At 33.9% G+C, this 16,286-nt stretch overlaps 1 protein-coding gene across 5 annotated transcripts in view; it reads right to left on the bottom strand.

Annotated features, from left to right (window-relative positions):
- LOC147917308 (uncharacterized) overlaps positions 1-16,286 on the bottom strand; it is a 78,104-nt gene that overhangs the window by 54,962 nt on the left and 6,856 nt on the right. For 3 of the 5 annotated variants that reach the window (XR_015551989.1, XM_087429953.1, XM_087429954.1), the window contains exons 2-3: positions 9,482-9,579; positions 8,263-8,313 (exon numbers count right to left, since the gene is read on the bottom strand). Coding sequence is in view for 3 of the 5 variants with exons in the window: in XM_087429953.1 (XP_087286079.1) it covers positions 8,263-8,313; positions 9,482-9,579 (149 nt within the window). In the remaining 2 variants the exon portion in view is untranslated. Of the gene's footprint in view, positions 1-2,037; positions 2,152-8,262; positions 8,314-9,481; positions 9,580-11,347; positions 11,506-16,286 lie in introns of those variants that run through there. The other 2 variants (XR_015551990.1, XM_087429955.1) reach the window with 2 other exon arrangements.

Below are 16,286 nucleotides of genomic sequence, written 5' to 3' on the forward strand. Positions count from 1 at the left end.
CTTTTCTAGTATTTTATTTAGGATTTTTGCATCAATCATTACTCTATAGTTTGTTTTTAAAGTACAATCTTGACAAGGCTTTAGTGTCATATTCATTTTATAAGCTTGCTTTCTTTTTTATGCCTGGGGCAGAGTAGCATTTCAATAGTGTGATTGTTAAATATTTGCTGGAATTCTCCAGTGAAGCCCTTTGATCCTACTGCTCTTTATGAGTATTAATCTTTGACTATTTTTCTCTCAATTGTTTTATGGAAATTAACCTTTTCTGATTTTCTGCTTTCAACATAAGTTTTGACAAATTGTTTTACTTAGGAAATATATCTATGTTATTTAAGTTTAAAATTTATTTTCATAGTATTAACATAGCACTTATTTGTCATTCAATTTCTTCTATTTTTGTGAGATTTTCTTCATTATAACTTCCTGTCATATACTTTCTTCCAATTGATCTTGATTAAGTAGTGATTTGTATGTTTTATTGCCTTCTTTTTTCTTCAGATAGGCAGTTTTTGGATTTATTGATTATTTTTGCTGTTTACATATTTTTATCTCATTAAATTCTACTTTTATTTTTATTAATTCTTTCCTTATGCTTGTTTTCAATTTATTTCTCTACTTCTAACACTTTGAATCAATTATTTAATTCATTCTTTCTTTTTAACTGATAAAAGTATTTAAGGCTGTGCATTTTTCTCTGAACACTTTTTATCTATATTACATATGCTTAAGTATGGAGTATTTTTTATTACCTTTGTTTTTTAGAAGTTTTACAATTTTGTTTAGTATTTGATTCAAGTTAAGGGAGAATTTTTTCTGTATCCAAATTTATAAATATATTCATACACTTGTTTTATTAATCTCTAATTTTATTGCATTTTCATCAGGGAATATTGTTTCTACCACCTGTGATGGTTAATTTTATGTATCAATTTGGCAGGACCATGGACTGCCCAGGTATGTGGTCAAATATTATTCTGGATGTGTCTGTGACAGTGTTTTGGATGAGACTGACATTTAAATCAGTAGACTTGGAGTAAAGTAGATGCCTTCCATAACGTGGGTGAGTCTCATCCAATCATTGAATCAGTTGAAGACCTGAAAAGAACAAACAACTGGCCTCCCCCAGGCGAGAGAGTATTCTCCAGCAGACCGCCTTCGGACTTCCTCTGTAACATCAGCCCATCCTGGCTCTAAGGCAGACTGTCTTAGCACTTGAGCTGGAATATTGGCTCTGCTGGGTCTCTAGCCTGCCGGCCCACCCTGCAGATTTCGGACTTGCCAGCCTCCAGCCTCCAAAATCACATAAGTCAATTCCTTATAATAAATAAATACATACATACATACATACCTACATACATAAATATCCTATTGCTTCTGTTTCTCTGGAGAACCCTGACTAATACACCACGCCACATTTTAGTCTACATTCCTCTATTATCATTTTTTTTTTTTTGCTGAATTGTAAGTGTTAAGAGGAGCTCCTGTGAACAATATTTTCTGAATTTGTTCATTTTTAAAGTTTTATATCTTCATGACATCTGCATTTACTATAAAATTTATAAGTGGCCTTTCTTTTTCATGTTTTATCTTTTTATTATCGTATGAGTTTTCCACTATCTTCTGGCATTGAGTATTTTTGGGTAGAAATCTGAAGCCAGCCTTATTTTTTCCCCTTATAAATATCTGGTTATTTTCCCTTGGTTGCTTTATAATTAAACGCCAGCAGATAGATGTTAGTTTACTAACATCTATCTGACTGTTGAACATGGCACTCAGCTTGCTTTGGCCTCTAATGTGTCCTTTTAATATGTAAATACAAAGGGCATTGCCACTTACCAGCTGAGACTCAATAAAATTACTTCTCTGCATTTCAGTCTCCTCATCTGTATAATAGGGAAAATAACTGGATTTGCCTTAGAGGGTTGTTATGAGATTGAGTTAATATTTTAAAAATGCTTAATACCGTGCTTGATATATACTAAATGGTATTGTTTGTTCAATAAATTAATAAATAAACAAAAATAAATTTCTTTCAAAAAGTTTATTTTATATATTTAAATGTTATTTCAATTTTCTTCTTAGAGAATTTCAATTATGTGTGTTTTAGATGTCCTTTGCTTGTCTTCTAAATCTATTATTTTATCACTAATCCTTAAACAAAAACAAAAAGAAAAAGACAAAATTATTGAGATATATTTTTTAGTGTAAGTGAAGAATTTTATGTTTTGACAAATGTATACAGCAGTACAGTAGCCATTACAGTCAAATTTTAGGGTACTTCCACGACCTCCAAAATTCATCATGTCTCTTGCAGTCAATTCCTGCCCCACCGCTGGCCCCAGGCAATCTCTGATCTCTGGTTTTGTGACTATAGTTTTACCTTTTCTAGAATTTCATGTAAATGAAATCATATTGTATGTAGCCTTTATAACTGGCTTCTTTTAACTGTATTGTGTGTATAGTCTTTTCCTTTTTATTACTTAGTGGTATTTCACTGTATGGATATACCACATTCTGTTTATTTTAATCTGTGTAAACTGTTAATTTCTATTACTGTTTGCTAGCTTTACTTATATCTATTTCATATGTTCCTTATTTGGTTTTCTTTTTTTATTTTATAGTAAATTAAATTAATTGATTATTTTATTGAGGTAACATTGGTTTATAACATTATATAAATTTCAAGTGTACATCATTATATTTTGATTTCTATGTAGACTACATCATGTTCACCATCCAAAATCTAATTACCATCCATCACTGTACACATGTATTCTGTCACCCCATTCACCCTCCTCTCTTCCCACTTCCTCTCTGGTAACCACAAATCTAATCTCTGTACCCAAGTGTGTGTTTGTTGTTGTTGTTGTTTTTATCTTCTATTTATGAGTGAGATCACATGATATTTGACTTTCTTCCTCTGATTTATTTCACTTAGCATAATACCCTCAAGGTCCATCCATGTTGTCACAAATGGCAAGATTTCATCTTTTTTTATACCCGAGTAGTATTCCATTGTGTATATATACCACATCTTCTTTATCCATTCATCCCTTGATGGGCACTTAGCTTGTTTCTAAGTCTTGGCTATTGTGAATAATGCTGCTATGAACATAGGGGTGCATATATTTTTATGCATTAGTGTTTCATGTTATTTGGATAAATACCTAGAAGTAGAATAGCTGGATCATATGGTAGTTCTATTCTTAATTTTTTGAGGAATCTCCTTACTGTTTTCCATAGTGGCTGTACCAGTTTGCACTCCCACCAGCAGTGTGTGAGAGTTCCCTTTTCTCTACATACTCTCCAACACTTGTTATGTCTTGTCTTATTAATTATAGCCATTCTGACAGGCATGAGGTGATATCTCATTGTAATTTTGATTTGCATTTACCTAGTAATTAGTGATTTTGAACATCTTTTCATGTGCCTCTTGGCCCTCTGTATATTTTCTTTGGAAAAATGTCTGTTCAGATCTTTTGCCCACTTTTTAATTGGGTTCTTTGTTTTTTTGTTGTTGAGATGTATGAGTTCTTTATATATTAACCCCTTACCAGGTGTACAGTTTGCAAACATCTTCTCCCAATTGTTAGGTTGTCTTTTCATTTTGTTGATGGTATCCTTTGCTGTGCAGAAGCTTTTTAGTTTGATGTAGTCCTATTTGTTTATTTTTTCTTTTGTTTCCCTTGCCTGGTCAGACATGGTACTTGAAAATATGCTGCTAAGATCGATGTTGAAATGTGTACTGCCTATGTTTTCTTCTAGAATTTTCACAGTTTTAGTTCTTACATTCAACTCTTTAATCCATTTTGAGTTAATTTTTGTGTTTGGTGTAAGATAATGGTCTACTTTCATTCTTTGGTGTGTGGCTGTCCAGTTTTCCCAACACCATTTGTTGAAGAGACTTTCCTTTCTCCATTATATGTTCTTGGCTCCCTTGTGAAAAATTAGCTGTCCATAGATGTGTAGGTTTATTTCTGGGCTCTCAATTCTGTTTCATTGATCTGTGTGTCTGTTTTTGTGCCAGTACCATGCTGCTTTGGTTACTATAGCTTTGTAGTATATTTTGAAATCAGGGAATGTGATACTTTCAGCTTTATTCTTTTTTCTCAGGGTTTCTTTGGCTATTCAGTGTCTTTTGTTGTTCCATATAAATTTTACAATTGTTCGTTCTATTTCTGTGAAAAATGTCGTTGGAACTTTGATAGGGATTGCATTGAATCCATAGATTGCTTTAGGAAGTATGAACATTTTAACTATGTTAATACTTCCAATCCAAGAGCATGGAATATATTTCCTTTTCTTTGTGTCTTCTTCAATTTCTTTCAAAAATGTTTTATAGTTTTCAGTGTACAGGTCTTTCATTTCTTTGGTTAAATTTATACCTAGTTATTTTATTTTTTTTGTTGCAATAGTAAATGGGATTGTATTCTTCATTTCTCTTTCTGCTACTTCATTGTTAGTGTATAGAAACACAAATGATTTTTGTATGTTGATTTTGTGTTCGGCAACTTTACTGTATTCATTTATTATTTCTAAGAGGTTTTTGGTGAATTCATTAGGGTTTTACATATATAAAACCATGCCATCTGCAAATAGTGACAGTTCGAATTATTCCTTTCCATTTGGATCCCTTTTATTTCTTTTTCTTGCTTGATTGCTCTGGCTATGACTTCCAATACTATGTTAAATAAGAGTGGTGAAAGTAGGCATCCTTGTCTAGTTCCTGTTCTTAAAGGGATAGCCCTCAGTGAATATGAGTATGATATTAGCTGTGGGCTTGTTATATATGACCTTTATTGTGTTGAAGTACTTTCCTTTTATACCCATTTTATTCAGAGTTTTTATCATAAATGGATACTATTTACTTGCTTTTCTTATTTCTGTTTCACATGTTCCTTATTGTGTGTTCTGAGTTGTCTCTTTCCTTTTGTGCTTCTTCAAATTTCCTTTCTACATCTTTTTTTCCTACTTGTTCCTGTCTTCCACCAGTTCTCATTGCATCTTTCCCTATTGTCCCCCATCTCTCCCCTAAGTTCTTAAATTTGTCCTTCTTCAATTTTCTTCATAAAAGTGATGGTTTAATTCATTTTTTAAATTTTTAGTGATATGCTGGGCCATGTTCTTTATCTGTTTTTTGGAAACAACTTCTGAAGAGTGTGTATTCATTTATTAGCTCATTTAACGATTATATTTTGAATTCCCATATTGTAGGAGTCACTGAGGATATAGCATGAATAAAACAGAGTAATAAAAATTTTGTGAAAATATATAATATGTCAGATTGTGAACTGTGTAATGCAGAGAAATACAACTCACAGAAGAGTAAGAAAGAACGTTAGTGCATTGTTCACAATTTTAAATAATGTAACCTGTGACAATCACTCTTGGGAGGTGACAGTTGGTTAAAACTTGGAGGAGCTAAGAGAGTGAACCATATTGATATCTGGGGAAGAATATGTCAGGCAGAGGAAAGAGCAAGAAAACAAGGCTTTGAGGGATGACTATGCCTGGAATGTCCATGGAAAAGAAAGAAGGCAGGGAACAGAGGAGTTTAGAAGTCAGAGGTAATGGGAAGCAAGATTATAGGCCTTGTAGGCTTTTTAAAAGTTTAGCTTTTGGGGCTGGCTCCATGGCTTAGCGGTTAAGTGCGCGCACTCCGCTACTGGCGGCCCAGGTTCCGATCCCAGGCACACACCGATGCACCGCTTCTCCAGCCATGCTGGGGCCACGTCCCACATACAGCAACTGGAAGGATGTGCAGCTATGACAAACAACTATCTACTGGGGCTTTGGGGAAAAAAAAAAGGAGGAGGATTGGCAATAGATGTTAGCTCAGAGCTGGTCTTCCTCAGCAAAAAGAGGAGGATTAGCATGGATGTTAGCTCAGGGCTGATCTTCCTCACAAAAAACAAAACAAAACAAAACAAAAAAACAAAACAAAAAATAAAAGTTTAGCTTTTTCTTGAGCGAGATGGGAGAGAGCCCTGGAGTATATGGAGTGGAAGATGAAAGAATCTGAGTATTTTTAATCTTTTGGTTAATTTGGTGATCTTGACTACATTTTTATAGTATTTACATGTTGATGCTGTACCATATCCTTTTTTAGTACGTATCACTAGATAAGTTTCCTAAACTAGCTATTCGTAGATGGTTCCCATGGAAGTGAGGTGTGAAAGGATCCTAGGCAGCATTCCAGACTTCACAACTTATAACCTCTCCTCTCCTCTGCGGCCACAGAGACATACTGCTTCCTACAAATGTGGCTCCTTTTTGTGTCTTTGTGTACTCCCACAACATTCCACATCTTCTGTTTCTTTTCATCGAGCCTGGTCCAGAGGTCATATTCTATCCTGTTCAAGAGATGTAGCTTTTGCACTTCTAGGTGAGCCCCTCAACTTTGTTGATGCTGTCAGAGAATTGCTGTGCTGGGGCCTCTTGAACTGTCTGCCTTCTTATCTTGATTTCTTCCTTCATGGCTTCTGTTCCTCTAAGTTCCTTTTGGCAGCCCTCACATGTATGATGAACGTAGCTTATTATAGCTACCTCCTAATTTCCCTGAAAATTGGGGTCACAGGGTGGACTTCCTTTTCTCTGTTGCTTTGGTGTGATTTTCAGGAAGACAAGAGGAAAGATCTTGAGTTAGGTGGTATGATGGTTAATTTTATGTGTCAACTTGGCTAGTCTATGACGCCCAGTTGTTTGGTTAAATATCAGTCTGTAGATGTTGCTGTGAAGATATTTTTTAGATGTGATTAACATTTAGATCAGTAGACTTTGAATAAAGTGGATTCCCCTCTACAATGTGGGTGGGTCTCATCTAATCATTTGAAAGCCTTAAGAGAAAAGACTGAGGTCCTCCAAAGAGAAGGAATTCTACACTCAGATTGCCTTCAGACTCAAGATGGCAGCATCAACTCCTGCCAGAATTTCAAGCTGCTGGACTTGCCTTTGAATTTTGAGCTCGCCAACCCTTACAATTGTGTCAGCCAATTCCTTAAAATAAATCTTTCTTTATATATGTATATACTTCCTATTCATTCTCTTTCTCTGGAAAAAGCTAATATAGGTAGCCATATTTGTAATGAAAATTCAATAACTAATTTGATGCAAATATTGGGAAAATTTTGTAGAAAGACTCTATTTAATAATCTTTCGTATTTATTCAGCACTTATATAAGTTTAAAGTTTTCAAAGGTATATTTATTATCACACATATAATTCCATAGGACATTTTTGGGAATAATGGTTTAACATGGCAACAATAATTCTGTATTTTATTTTCACTCTTACTGTAGTGTTTGGAAAGTGTGGTTTTAAGTAGAGGGATCAAGAAGCCCAAGTTTTAAGGCGCTATCATTTGGGAAGACTATGTCTGTTAGGCATTAATGATTAGGTCTGTAGATCACAGTTTGAAGATGGAGTTCATGTCATCTTTGAGTGGAGACAGGAACAGTCTAAGTCTCTTTCCTACCCATAAGCATACTGATTATTTTGTAAGGCATTCTTCAACTACACCAAGCATTTGTATCCACAAAAGTATCAGAGAGATATAGTTTAAAAATAACAACATTAAATGATAGATACATAGTGATGTCATATATTCTGGATCTCTATTTCAAAATATTTCTTAGGAATTCCTGTCAGAGTAATCAGAGTAGACTAAGGACCTTAAATTTAAATCTATGTTCCAGAAAATCTAAGAGTCATAGGAAAAACATCTAAACCTTAATCATTAAAAATATAATCAAAGTATACATCTTTTTAAGTGCTATTGTTTTGTGTGATTTGAAATTCATCTTGTGAATTTAAGCTATAGCAGTATTCAAAATAAATATAATATATAAAATTATAAACAGTGGCTTTTTAAAACATAGCTTGAATATCTATAACTTATAGAATTATCACCTTTAATATTTAACATGAGATATAGTATCTAATGTGGTTAACTCTATTGGAACACGTTTATTCATAACATATATGAGAAGTTTATATTTTCCAAAGGATCTGTGCAAACCAGGCATTTATCATTTATCATAATTACCCCACAGGCTTACTCTTTGAAGGAAAGAACACTTTCTTACACTCTTCCACAGGGCACACTGGTTTGGGAAGTTTCATATTCTTGAATCTATGCTATGTTTTATAACTGTTGATGGCCAAATCATTTGTATAAGTGTTAGGTTGCCTTACATTTTAATTGTATTTATTCATAAAATCCTCAGTGGCCATAAAGAGCGTAGATATACTTAATGCACTCACCACATAGATGGCATTGTATGGATTATGGTTCACCCACACAGAAAGGGCATCCTACAAAGAGATGAAATAGAGGAAATAAGGAAATAAGCATAAATTACCCTACCAGTGATTAGATAAAATATTCAGATATTAGACTAAGATTTGTAATAGACTGGAACAAGTTTCAAAGGGATCTCTGTCATATACTATGTAAGATTTGGCCAAAGATTTTCTAGCCTTATATTTTGTTCTCAAACTCATACCAAGGAATCCTGTGAAAGTCCTTAAACCATGAGAGAGTCGCCATTTGAACAAAAACAGAAACAAATTACTCAAAATGTTCCTTCAATTTAGATCCATGTGTCAGAAAGATTGTCATTTAAATGTGCTATAAAGAATATATAGTGGATTTTAGTATCAATTTCTGGCCCATTTAAGTGTGTAGCCAACAAATGCTTTATTTTTGTTGGATCTGCTCTAGACCTTAATTTTATGTGTCCCAGGTTGCTCTTATCTCAAAATTCTTACTCAGATAACTCTTCTTGCTTCAGAGAAGATCGTGCTGGTTTTTCAAAAGTGTTTATGTTTGCATGTGCCAGAGGCCCTCAGACATAGTCGATCAGAATTTACTAGGAAACATTTTAATAGTGGCAAGACTCCTGTAAAGGAGATTCTCATTCATTAGTAGAGTGGGCATGCACTTGAAAATGGGCACAGCTAGTAGTTATGATAACCACTGGCTTATGCTTATCTCGAAGTTCAGTCTTTAATTATAAAATCTATTAAATATTTCCAATGGCTAGAAAATGATCAGTAAAATGTGGGCTGCCTATTTTATTCTTAATTCCAGGAATGACTGTGATATCCTGGTGTCCTCTCTGAGTTTCTCTGGGTCCTGTTCTTCAATTTGGTTCTCTTTTCTTCTATTCAGCACCATGACACTTCCTTGCTATGCTAATAAACAACTGCCTACCATCCCTCCCATCTCTGCCACCCCTTGGCCACCCAGCAGCAGCTAAGCATGTTTACTGCTTAATCACTTCATGCCCAAGATCACATGGGCTGTACTGAACGAGGCTTGCAATCAAATGATAGAGCTCTACTTGATTATCATACACAACAGTAGCCCAATATATGATTTTTCTAATTATCTCCCCTGTGGTGGACATTAGCCCCTGTTTGGTTTTCAATTATAACATCTATATGTCTTAGTCCCCAACATTTCTAAGGGATATACTACCAGAATAACGACGTAGAAGTTCAAGTGCCAGGAAAGCAGCTCTCTTTGATGACTTCCTTTCCTCTTCTTGATAAGTTGGAGTATTGTTAGGAGATGGGCTGAAGGAACAAAGATGAATCAAATGCATTAGTTTTTCAGTTAAATAATAATTTTCATGTGTTTCCCAGAAAATAACAAAAAGTAAATGCCATATTAATTTCTCTTACGTATTTTTCCGATATGCAAATAGCATTCCTTTTCACCAAAGGAAGGTTCTAAATAAGCTTGTTTATTTTCTGCAGTCATTAAAATTATGAGTTTTTTGAAGTTTTATTTGTGAAGTGACTGCTTTAGGTATACAATTCCTTATGATCTGATCAGACTTGATTATAATAATATTATGTTTAAAATAATTGATGTTATTGAAGTTCTTTCAGGAAATCTTCAATTAAATGTTGGTCAATATGCATTTTGCACTTTTACAGACAATAGCATATATCATTTTTACTATTATTTCACAGTTTTCCCCTAACAAATTCATAAAAGAGAAAATGATTTCTTGAAAAATGTTGAATTAGGCAAAATATTAATATTCTTCTCATGCTCCGTGTCCCAAAAGGAGATTCTATGGAGTCATTTTGTTTGGATGTCGAGTTTTATTGATGATCTTCATCAGAATCATTTATATTTCGCAATTTCCTTGCACATGTCATTAATAGGGAGCTGCTTCCTTGCTTGCATGAATGTTTGATTTCTTTTTCTAGTTAAATAGTGATCCAAATGCAAAATCTAATGCTTAGGATAATCATGTGAATTTATGACCATCGCTTGGATACTGGGCTTTCAGAAATGAAATTGAATAGATCATATTTCTCCATAAATGTAGGTTTTACAGCTGAGATAGATCTAATATTGATAATCTCTTTATTTAACTGTTTCAAAATGCCATATGTGACGGAAAGCAACAGAATGGAAATAACTATGTTTACAGCAAATAGAACAGGAGATAAAAGCAAGATAATGCAGAAAGCTTCTCAGTGAAGTGAGCATCATATTAGTGCTATAGTGCCGCCGCATTAGGCGCAGCAATCAGCAGGTTGGAGGAAGGGACTGGAGCGCACTGAAATGTAGGACAAGAAAATTAAAATGGGAAAAATATGATGGCTATTTTCAGATGCTTAAAATCTCTCAGAAGGGATAGCTTGAAGACTAAATTAAAACTAACTTAAAATTAGGGAGAATATCTGTTGATCTATTTTAACAATTTTGTATGTAACAAAGTACATCTACTAGGTCAGATTTTCCTGGTATCTGCCATTGTCAGATCTGTACTACTGCAAAAATAATGGCTCATGGTACAAAAAATTTCAATTTAAGAGCCTTTACTTACTCTAAAATGGATTCTGACTTTGCCTTTTTCTTAGTCTGTATTCATTCATTTATCTCACATGGGCTTTGAAAGTGAAATTAGTTAAAGAGAAAGTGCTGTGGGACTGGATTGTGTCCCCTGAAATTCATATGTTGAAGTCCTAACCCTAAATGTGACTATACTTAGAGATTTTAGGAGGTAATTAAGGGTAGGATCCTAATCAGATGGGATTGGTGGCCTTATAAGAAGAGGAAGAGAGAGATCTCTCTCTTTCTACACGATGTGAGAACACAGTGAGAAGACAGCTGTCTGCAAGCCGAGAAGAAAGCCCTCAATAAACTGACCATGTGGCACCCTGATCTCGGACTTTCCAGACCCCAGGATGGTAAGAAAATAAATTTCTGTTGTTTAAACCACCCGGTCTATGATATTTGTTATGGCAGTCTGATCAGACCAGGACAGAAAGCATATTCATTCCAAACACATACCTATGCTCAGATGACAGGACAATTATTTACCTTTTCGTTTAGTTTCCTCACTGTTTCTAAAATACTTAAATGTTTTAGCAGCCATGGTGATGACAGATCCACATGAGGTTTTCTGCAGACAGTATTCAGTCTGCATTTGTTCACCATCCTGCACTCATTAGTCAAATTTCTTAGAATACAGAGGGATTCTGTGGTTAAAAACAAACAAGCAAACATAAAAGCTCTGTTGGAAATCTCAACAATCTCAATTAGAATCAAATCAAGTTATTTAAGGAAACAATTAGGCACAAACTACATAGATGCAAGAAATCTTTGAATTTTATTCTACGATATTTAAATCCTCAGTTATTCAGATTATAACTGAAGTCTCAGAGTGTCTGCTTTACTATGGCTTGAATCTGGAAGACACCCAAATGCATTCACATATTTCTAAGGAAAAAGGCAGGGATTTCTTTGATTTAGAATTTGGGCAGAGGAAGTTATTATTTACCAAATTTATCCAAATATGTATACTGGTGAGTAGATCACCCAGGATAGGTATAATTAAGACCTAATTTTTAATCTCAAGATTGAATTCTGGAGGTATCATAAAATTCATAATAAAGTCAATTATTACTATTTTTAAGCAATCCTAGATATCACAGCAAATGGACAGAGAAAAGTATAAAAACTATGTGATAAAAAAAGAAACTATGTGCTTTTTCATGCAGGAGAACATTCACTCTCATTTTTGTTTAAAGCAAGGATTCACAAGCAAGGAGAATTAGAGTGACCACTCAATTCTTTCAGTAATGAAAAATAAAAAATAAAACAGCAATGGAGGAAACACAAAATAACTAACTGATGGATTTGACCACACAAAATTTATAAACTTTCCCACAAACATTTCTATACTTACATAAAAGAGCTAAATGGCAAACAACCATTTTGTGAAAAAAATTCCAATACTTTGTTTGAAAGAATGCAATCAAAACCAGGAATAACAACACCTTGACAACACCATACAAAAGCAAAGGACTCTCAGAGAAAATTTGTGCTAAAGAAAATAAATGGCTAACTAACCCACATGTATATTCAGCCTCAAATATAATGAAATAATTGCAAAGTAAAGCTTGCTAGCATATTCCTTTTCACATATTAAATACTGATTTTTTCATGTAAATATCCAGATTGAGAAAAGACACTGTGATATATATGTCTTATGTATGGCTGTTGCAAGGATGTAATTGTAAGTAATCCTGGGTCTGGATATTTCTCATCAATACGGAAACATAGTCAAATATTCCCCATCTTAAAAATAAAATGAAATACCCTAAAAAGAAGGAAAGAAACTATAGGCTTTTAAACCGTGACATAAAAGAAAATCATTTTTAAACAAAATCAAACCCTTTTAAATTTCATCACATTAAAATTTATTTCCCATATTTACACATATATTTATTCATTATATATTTTAAGTACTACATACGAGTCACTTGTCAGGCTTTGGGCATAAAAAGAATACAAGATGTCATCCCCGCTTTTAAGATTTTCTATACAAAATGATGGTCAATAGCTCTGAGATTTGGTAAATTGGAAATTTGTACTCCAGAGATCCACGAGGATATTGCTACGAAATTCATCAGTTGTAGTTTGCACTATTGAGTTCTTTAAATATATTGCCTGTTATGAAAATCAGAAAGCAGATACTTCATTCGCTGAAAAAATACTATGTAATAGATTATTATTAGCTCCAAACTCAAATCGACTTAAGACTGTCTCATGAAGATTTTGCCTCTTAAAAACACCGGTACAGAAACGATACAGTAGATCACCAGAGCAGGACTTTTCCAAAGTGACTACACTTTTCTGCCTCTAGAGATGATCTCTTCCTAATGGATTCACTAACAGGTATTAAACACAGAGAGGAGCTAGAAGGAATGGGGGAGCGTGGCTCTTGTTCTCCTTTTCACCTCTCTCTCTTTTTCCTTCTTCCTGTAGATTGGGGGAAGATGTATTCATGTCAGTAGCACTGGATACTGCTTCTTGGTTTCATGTGGTTTATATGTACCATCTATTTAGATTTCAGCCTTCAACTTCTCTCATTTTTGCTTCTCCTTTTGCTTCTCTACCCAACTCATTTCTTATATTGCCCTTTAGTAGGTACTGCCCGGGTTTGAATACAGTTTTTATCATCAATATTTTAATCTAATGAAGCAGATATCTTTACAAATGCATTCTGCTACATTGTAATAAATTAATCAACAGTAGCTAACACTCACTGATTAGGTGACATGTCTAAATAGACTAATTGATTTTTATGTGTATATTTACCCTGCTTTTCAGCCACGTTTATCAGATCCAACACTTTGATAATTTAATCTGTTTTTGCCCAAATCAAGACTATATCTCACCTAGAGTCAGGCAGACCCATTAACCTTGAGATTCACAGTTCTTCATTGTCCATCTAAACCTCTTATCCAATCTTATTATCAGTTTTAGCTTAGTTCCCGTATTTCTTCCAATAGACACAGATAAAATAAGCTATGAACTGTTTACCAAAGAGCATTATTTTTCTGTTCTTGACACATTTTTGGAATCTGCCCTTCCACTGTGTGATAGCGCAATACTGTGGGGAAATTTTTAGAAGGATGATATACAGGTGCAGGATGGGCACCGAATCCTACTTCACAAGTTCCTGATTGTTTTGATCACTTGACTTATCTTTTGTAGACCTGGATATTAAAAAGCATTTCATCTTTGTAAAGTTGGTATGGAAGAAAAGGGCTTGGGAAATAGATGTCCTGGGGTCTGGTCTTCCTTTTGGTACTATCTATATGGTTTGGGAAAACTCAGTTCATCTCTCTGCTTCCGCATCTGTAATTAGTGCTTCTAGACTGTATTAATGATAAACTGTACATTATTGACTCTTCTTCTTCTCATTTTTCAGAGCAGTTAGAATGAGCTAACCCTCATAGTTCAGTTTAAGGTTTATAGTAATTTAGAGAAATTCGTTCAGCACTCTGGGTGGAAGTAGTCAGCTGGTATACCATTGTTCATTTTGCTCCCCAGTTGGGAAGGCATTGCTGTTACACAAATCTTTGAGGACTTTTCCAGAAATAACATCTTAGATATCAGATGTAAAATAAACGATGTTAGAACCTCAGACATTCCTTATGGTCTGTCTTATGGTTGACTCCAGTGTAAGTATTGGGTTGTCTTTCCCCTTATGAATTTACAAATCAGTTTTCATTTCTACTCTTCAACGATCTCATTCAAGTTGACTGAAATCTCTGTATGAATGGTCACATCAAGACTCTTTGGTGCTATTTGAATCATCTTCATTTTGCCTTTTTTTTTCCTTGCTTATATTCAGTATAGAGATACCTGGATTCTGAGGAGAGAATTTGTTCATAATTTTTATAGGCTAGAATTTACTTCATTGTTTTTTTTTCCCTCATCTTAGGAAATTACAAAGAACAGACCACAGTGGACAGTTCTGGCTTCTTTGATATTCAAAATTCAAAATTGAGGTGACAGGAAAATTATTTTGTATGTATATTTTAATGTTACTGTGTAATTAATGCATTCTAGTGAAAAAGGAATATAAAATATGTACATCAGAATATTCAACTAAATCATTGTGGTAAAAACCAAGCTTTCAATAATTATTTTTGTTGTGAAAGAGAAAGAAAAGAAATCCAAGCATTACTACTATTGAATTATAAAACAACAAACTATCTCTTTCTCTGTGGCTTCCATCCTTATAATTTACAGTGCAAATGCAATTTTTGGTACACAAATGGGCTTCTATATTGAGAGCTGTGTGGAAAATAGAATGCCTCGTTCCAATTTTCTTGCCAAAGAAAGAAAACAAAATCCTTCCCCATCTTCTGTATTATGTGAGTGCCAATAACGCCTCTTTGATGGTAGCTCTGTATTGTATTGTGTTTTTGCTTTTAATTAAGATATATTGGGTAAAATAATGCTTCATTGTATTGTACAAAATACTGAAGCATGGGCTAATTACTGCCTTCAATGGGATTCAGTGTAGACCTCGTGTTACTGTCTCATGCCCATTTTTTAGTGTTTAGCAAAGTGCTCTGGTGTCGTATTTTCTCCTGGGGTTTTCTTTTTAGCTTCTCTTCATCTAAATGAAAAGCAATGACCCCTAACTAAAATGTTAATTAAATGGCTACCTCACTTGTTATAAAGTTTTTATTTAAAAATATTCTTACCTTTTGGATGCCAAAACTCAATTTTGCCCCATATGGCCCTTTTCACAATCCTTGTTTTTAGAGGGCATAATTTTCACAGAAGGCAAAATTCAAAGTTAGCAGAAAGCAGGTTGGGAGCCAGACAAATATGGAAGAAATGTCACCCTCATCTTTATTTAAACCTGATTAACCTTTTTAATTTAGTCGTTAAGTTTTATTGAAAATGAACCAAATACAGTCATTAGTTGTGGAAAGAGAGTGGAATCAATTTAGACATTAAACTAAAGGGCAAAATCTCTAGAACTTCTAGGTAAAGATAAAATGGTAGGTTGCTCATTGCAAACAGACTATAAGGGAAAAAATAATATTATCCATATCAAAATTGCAATTTACCCAGATGCCAGTCTATTTCAGAATTTGTGATAATGTGATAAAACTCAAATAATGTCTAGTATATATCTTTTCAAGAAATTGATTAAATATTTGTTGGTTGACTTGAAAAATGACTACAGTTAATATTCCATTGGGGTTTCCTTGATTCCTGAGCATGGGGTATAATTGGGGTGGGATGGAGATGTCAAAAGGACAATTTTATCTCCTTAGATATGGCCTTAGTGAAATATTTTTACCTATAAATATTATATAAACAATGTATTTCAGGAAAAATGTCCAGTGAACCAAAAGAAACATTTGGTGTATATTTTATTTTATTTTATTTATTTATTTATTTATTTTTATTGCAGTAACATTGGTTTATAACATTGCAAAAATTT

Source organism: Ceratotherium simum, chromosome 4, assembly GCF_057802395.1.
Source record: "Ceratotherium simum simum isolate JZ-2026a chromosome 4, ASM5780239v1, whole genome shotgun sequence".
NCBI lineage: Eukaryota > Metazoa > Chordata > Mammalia > Perissodactyla > Rhinocerotidae > Ceratotherium > Ceratotherium simum.